The 7318-nt window shown below is 36.6% G+C and overlaps 1 protein-coding gene across 1 annotated transcript; it reads left to right on the top strand.

Moving 5' to 3' along the window:
* The first annotated feature begins 2401 nt into the window (after positions 1 to 2401).
* en2a (engrailed homeobox 2a) lies at positions 2402 to 6949 on the top strand. The gene is made up of 2 exons (XM_028804486.2): positions 2402 to 3259; positions 5961 to 6949. The coding sequence occupies exons 1-2, from the start codon at positions 2782 to 2784 to the stop codon at positions 6275 to 6277; spliced, it is 795 nt and encodes a 264-aa protein (XP_028660319.1). The 5' UTR covers positions 2402 to 2781; the 3' UTR covers positions 6278 to 6949.
* The last annotated feature ends 369 nt before the right edge of the window (positions 6950 to 7318 follow it).

The following is a 7318-nucleotide window of genomic DNA, read 5'->3' as shown; positions in this document are numbered from 1 at the left end:
AACGTTATGGAACGTCAAAACAAACAACATTGTTAGACTTGGCAAAAAGATAAGCTGCATACTCAAAAATTGTATCGGACACAGAATTCTTTGGTTATTCGAATTCAAATCATGTTTTAATATATAGACAATTTCAATGCATAAAAGTAAACCATTTAACGAGAGAACAAAACCAGTTGGCAAGAGCAATGGTCCCTAAAATATATGATATCAGAAGCATACACATTCTGAAATGTATTGTGTACAGAATGTTTCCGAACAACAGTAAATACAATAAAAAATCAGGGAAACCGATACTAAAATTAAATTTTGCAACATGATATAAAACCGTATATCACAGTTTCTAGTGAGCAATACGAAACATATTTATAGTACGTGTTAAGAAAAAGAAAAGTCCCGCGAGGAAAATTCCAAATGTGTGAACACTTCACAACAACTAGAAGTGCTTAATTACGGGGTTTAACTCACTATAGAACAGTCAAGTAATTAGAAAATGCCACTTTAAAGACCCTAATCATTGTCAGAGTAGCTCTTTGCTAAAGCACGTCGGTTGAACACTTATCACGCATTCTTCAAAGTATTCTAAAGCTGTCAGGTAAACTTTATGCTGTGAATTTTCAGCGTTTGAGTTTTGTTTAGAGCCGCATTAAGTGAATAGAAACAATCCGCGTATACGTTTGTGCCATCCAATTCATGTGTCTTTAGCAATTACGGTTAGTCCTTGAGATTTCATTCAGAAATCAAGAAAAGTCTATTAAAATACGCATAACGAGTAGTATGCTTATTTATAGATCAATTGTTCTCGATTTTTGAGTGTGTGCGTGGTTGTTTTTTTTTGCCATATTTAAGAAAGCACACCTTTTGATACGTTCACATTTGTTTTCAGAACTCTGTCTGATTCTAGTTTTGTCTTAATTGCAAACGTAATATCATTATCTCTGGTCAGCATTCATTACGATATGGGGAATATTTGACTGCTGAGTCGAGTCCCTGGGGACAAGCTCCCACGGTCCATAAAAAAGATAATGAGAAAAAAGATGTGTCATTTATATTTCTTCAAGTGCACAAAAAAGGAAAATATTCTTAAATAAATTTAGAAATAATAACTCATCGCGTGTCCATTAAATGAATCCTTCTTCCGAAATACGTTCTCCGGAGCAGTCCATGTGAATTTCAATATTTTCTCCACGTCCGATATCTGTGATCCGCAATGACTTATTTTTCTTCTTGTTTGTGTCGCCCATATTGTTGTTTTGTGTTTGGCGCTCATCTGTATCATGTGCCCCAATATTCCAACAGTTTGTTTGCATCACCGATCTCTTTTAAAGCTGCAATAGCCTCTTTCTGAACTGACCGCATCGTCACATTCTTTACAATCCGAATCAGCCAAGCAAAGATTCCCTCTCTGCACTTGAGGTGACTTTTAACTCTCAAATCACTGAAAGAAAGAAAGAAAGAAAGAAAGAAAGAAAGAAAGAAAGAAAGAAAGAAAGCCTTCTAGGTTTGTAATGTTTTAAAATTTAACATAGGCAAATCATTCTGCATAAATTTTGAATTTCGAGTGCAATTTTTCGTACACTGTTGGCAGCAAAGTTTTGACGCACGTTGGTGTTAAGATAATTACGACATTTTATGAACTACCAAATAACCAGTTGAAATGGGACAGTCCTGAGAAATAAAAGTGGAAAGATGTGGTTTTACAGGGCATGTTTCACCAGCATACCGTCTGAGCTAGTGCAGGGATGCTTCTGCAATGGAAGACTCAGCGATCAAAGGGTCCTGTCCAGCAGTTTCCGTTGGGAGCAAATCCATAATAGATTCACCATTTTCTTCTAGCATGGTTTGCTGTAGCAAGCCCATCCCAGCCCTCCCTTTTATCTTCTATATTTGTAACAGAAAATTATAAAACTGCTTTGGTAGCTGAAAATAATAGAAAAATTGCGAATATCGAATACTACTCTGCACCCCACCCCCACCTCAGCGTATTTGCAGCTCATTAGATAATATTTATGCAATAAATGTGCAATGAATTATGGGTATGCTCTATTGTATTACATATGATAAAGTTAAGAAGCCAGTGGACGTATTTTAATCCGAATTAATTAAAAAGATGTGCTTTAAACTGCCCACATGAAGGATCTGAAGAAGCCTGTGACGTTAGATGGGTATTTACACATGCTTACGCTGTTTTTCAGAAGAACACTATAGCTTTAAAAGGGAGGGAGTAAAACTGAGGTTGTGGCTGCTGTCATTTGCCGGTGTGTCATAGTGTCACGTGCTTTTAGGTCTGTCACTTGATTGGCTGTAGGCACGTGTCCAGGATACTGGAGTGCAACGTCACCTGGGGGGACTCGTATTAAAAATAAGAACAAAAATCCAGAGTGAAAGTATTTCAGGATCAGTTAGCATCTCTTTATTTATCCTAATAGTTTAGTAAACTAAGCGCAGCTACTGGAATAAAACTGAAAAAGGGAGACGCGGACTTGTTTTTGCTAAATGGTTATTTATGAAGTGACACATTTAAGAGATTGCAGACTGGAATTTGACAGAATGAAACTACGATTTTTCGTTGTGAAAACAATAAGAAACGACTGACTGGTACATAAAAGATACAAATTCATTTGAAACGATTGATATTTTGCTTTAAATAAAGAGATTTAGTGAGGGGAGGAGGAGAGGCGAGAAGGCGACAGCTTTCACTAAATCTGGAATCTGATTACACACTTGAGTGGGGAGAGCAGAAAAGGGGTTAAAGAAAGAAATATTGGAAACTGTTTCAGTATGGAAGAAAATGATCGTAATAACAGGGAAGCGGACCGCCAGGAGTCGGGGGACGAATCCAACAGGGCAATTCTTCCACTTCTGCAAGCGCCTGGGAACCTGCAACTACCGCATCGCATAACCAACTTTTTCATTGACAACATCCTCCGGCCAGACTTTGGACGCAGGAAAGAAGGGACGTGCAACCGCGATCAAAGTGTACATTCTGGACGGGAGACCACCAGCCCCTCTGCTCCAGGATCTGGACAGACGGGAGGGACTGTAGCTGGAGAAGGGACGTCCAGTACCCATCATGTGAACGCTGCAAAGAAGGTCGATATAGTCATTGACGAAACCCTGAAAACCCGCGGAGAGAGCGGCGATCAGTGCCTAAGCTCGGACTCGGATACCTCCCAGGCCAGCTCCACCACACCTACCCAGCCCATGCTTTGGCCAGCCTGGGTCTACTGCACCCGGTACTCGGACAGGCCTTCATCAGGTAAATTACCACAATCAAATAAGGACGCCCCAACAAACACTAAGAAAGAGCGCTAAGACTTGATTGCAGTTAAAAATGAGTCCACAGACCAACCAAATGAAGGGTATACCAGATTTACGTTTAAGATCCATTTACACAACAAAGATAATTGTTACGAGATGTAACGGATATCGTTTGTGTATTACCGTTGTTTCTTTTTTGTACTATCATCTGATTCCACACTTAAGCGAAATTATTTTATTCAAGATTGTGTCCGTATACTCATTAGAGATATACTGTACACACAATTTAAGAAGTGTCTGTACCTACGTGATAAAAAAAATCATCAAGGATCGTCCATCAAATATTATTTAAATATGTTTAGATAAACTTTTACGGTTTTTAGCCGTTACATTAGCAGTGAAATTTGAATTTGTTTTGAAATAGCGTATTTCGAAATGTTTGCTTCGTATTTGTGGATGTGTTTATTCGATTGTTTTATTTGTTGATTACAGTTGATATGCTTTGATTTATTTAGTATTTTTTTTTTTTTAACTTTTGTAGAACCCATCTCCTCCTTTTAAAAAGGATAAAGCATTTACTTTTGCAAAGAAAACATGTATTTGTAAGCATCTTATCCACTCCTCAAAATAAATAGTAATAGTGATTGATGAAGTTCATGGAACACGTAAACCCAGTTAGCAGAAACATGAATATTCCGGCGAACATTTTTGGGCAGCATTTATTTGATATCGGATTCTATCTACTGTCGCTTTAAAATCGCTCTCTACAAAGAATTAAGGCGTTCTGTCTTTCATGGACTAATTTACATTTTTAGAGCACGTGGCCTTAATTTTGGAGATATATTAATTTTAGGAAAATGTACCGTTATTCGATTTCTCAATTTTAAGTGTTCTTGCTTAGTTTGAAGTGGGTTTGAAGAGCGAGATGTACATTTACACCATTGTTCTCCCATATCCTTTGTTAATATTTAATTAGCATATTCCGACACAATGGATCGGGCCTCTTAATATACGTTATGATTTGTAATGGGTACAATAATAAATACATTGTTAGTTTAAACGGTATTAGTTTGCGTAACATATTAAGCACGATCTGATTTTTAGAGTGTAAAAATGGGAGTATGTGAGATCAATTAGTCAGTTTTCAGTCCCTTAATTTAGACGTGAAACCACTTGCGCGGACTTCGGTGCGGGCCTACAAACTGCTTCGCACGCTACGAAAAGTAAAACTAATTTTTTGCTGCACGTTCTGTTTCACTACAATTATCAGTTGTATTCTATAAGGTTTGCATCACCGGGAAAATATTTAAAATGAAAAAGAAACGGGGCGTGGATATTTTGTGGTATATTCTCCACGAATACCTTATAAATATAGAGGTTTTACAGCGAAAAGAAGAAAAGAAAAAGTAAAACCAGCGTAATATCTTCATTAGTCCTAATAAATTGGCCGCTGATTTTAGTTACTATATAACCAAGTGCATGCTGCTTATTTGATTTGTTTTTAAAGAACACTGCTCTTGTTATTGATAGTGACAGAAAGGAGATATTAGGGTCTTTCAAAGTCACGATTTATGAATAATTATTACGTTCAGAATTCGGCATCAATTATTATTTTAAAGGGCCGTAAACGATGCGCAAACGACGTCTTCTAGGATTTGTATTAAATAGTTAATTGCATACAAATGGTTCATTTAAGATTAAATACAATTATACGTTCACACAAAAAAGATAGATAGATAGATAGATAGATAGATAGATAGATAGATAGATAGATAGATAGATAATCTACTCACTTACACATAAACAATTTACATAATTTCACATTATAGTTTCTCTTGTCCTTCTTCAGTTGTTTCAATTTACTATCACTATAAAAGAAGCGCTACTGAATGTAATTACCATTTTATTTTCACAATTCGCTCCCCTTAATTGTCCTCACAAGTTCTTGAAATAAAATAAGCTCCGAGCCTCAAAACAACGAAAGCAATAAAATTGCATATTATCGACATTGCGTTTATTGAGAGCACATTTATTTATTTTTTGTTACAAAATAGTTGTGTTATGTAATAATATACATACAGTACCAACAAAACAGTTCTGCGATTTTCCTAATTATACTATGTACGTCAAAGTATGATTTTTTCAAACCGGGAATTGTGATAATTGGGTTAGTATGTCTTCCTCTGACACATAGCATCATTTTGGATTTTTTTTCTACTATTCATTAATAATTGAATATATCGTTGAAGACTGCGGATCTGAATAGCCTATCAGTGTAGGCCTTCAACGGGAGGTACAGAGCTTGACGCAGACATTAATAAAATCCCTGTGTTTGACACGATAGGACTGTTCATTTTATATGCTTCAACTGCAAAACAGGGAACAACCAACTTATTATATAACACCGGCTTTAGATGCTAAAAATTACAAAATGACGTGAGGCCACGTATAATCGTAGCGTCGTGATAGGTTTATGCTTTCCATTTCTCTCCTGGCAGTTTTCTTTTCCAGTTGATCGTACGGTTTAAGTAAAAGCACACGCGCACACAAACTCACTCACACACACACACACACGCGCGCGCGCGCACACACGCACACACACTGATTATTTTCTTTGTTTATGTCTGCTATGGAGGGTCCGTCCAGGGAATTCTTCTTTTTAAGCCTAATGCAGCTTTTTGTTGTTTGTTAAATCTCAGGACCGAGATCGCGCAAACCAAAGAAGAAGAGCGCCAGCAAAGAGGACAAACGACCTCGTACAGCCTTCACAGCCGAACAGCTTCAGAGACTAAAAGCGGAGTTTCAGACGAACCGTTACTTGACAGAACAGAGGAGGCAAAGCCTGGCGCAGGAACTCAGTCTCAATGAGTCTCAAATTAAAATTTGGTTTCAGAATAAAAGAGCAAAAATCAAGAAAGCATCTGGCAACAAGAATGCACTGGCACTGCACTTAATGGCACAAGGACTTTACAATCACGCTACGACAACGAAAGACGACAAATCAGACAGCGAATAACTTTTAAGAGAAAATTGGAATATACAATGCAATAATTTAATAAAATAAAGAAGGGCCAGTGTATAAAATACCAGCATTAATAGTTCTAAATCGTGTATTAGATATACTTCTGCAATATTGTATATATACACACACACATATATATATATATATATATATATACAAATATATAAATTACAGGTAAGGTGTTGTACAACTTACTTTGTTTTCAATACTGGATCCTCTTTTGTTGATTCGCATCCTGAATTTTTAAAATATTACATTTGTTTGTTTAGTTTTAGGTCAAACGTCTTTTTAATGAACGGTTGGTGTTTCAGACATACCAGTGCGTTTGACTGAGAAAGAAAGAAAATGAGGGTGAAAACCCTTGCTTAAATCCAAAGATTATTTCTGCTGCATTCAGGCAACTGTGAATCTAATCAATAAATTGCCAAGTATTTTTTTTTTTGATCCGCAATGTATATTGATTTTGTTGTTTGTTTGTTTTATTTGTCTTCAACACCACAAACTAGAATACAATTATTCGATGCAGATTATGCCGTTTTTTATAAAACAGGTGTTTCAAATGAGCCCGGATTTAAACGACAGAAGGTGTGAAAAAATGTTTGTGGTATACCGCCATAGTGGCGCACATATTTTTGTGTCTTTTAATAATTCCAAAGAAAGTTTTGGTGCAGCTTTGGGGTGGGTTGGCGGGAGTGGGGGTGGGGTGGGGGGGTTACGTGCTGGAATAGGGAGGAAGAGGTTATGTAGTGGACTATGGGGCATTTTCGTCTAACAGTTGCCTGTTGAAGTAATACATAAAACAGATTTAATAATTTGGTACTCAAACGCGGAAAGAAATAACTTTATAAAAATTGCGGTAAACCTTATTTTAATTCCAATTAAAAACTACTTTGCCATACATTATACAATTTGATATCACTAAAGCAGAAATGGGGAAGACTATCAGCAGTTTTTCATGTTAGACATCGTATTTTATAATCAGGAAATATGATTCTTCAATATGAATCATAAGGCAGCAGAGGGTTTTTTTTTTTT

This window comes from Erpetoichthys calabaricus, chromosome 6, assembly GCF_900747795.2.
Source record: "Erpetoichthys calabaricus chromosome 6, fErpCal1.3, whole genome shotgun sequence".
NCBI classification, from domain to species: Eukaryota; Metazoa; Chordata; class Cladistia; order Polypteriformes; family Polypteridae; genus Erpetoichthys; species Erpetoichthys calabaricus.
This window is presented reverse-complemented; position numbering and strand designations above follow the sequence as displayed.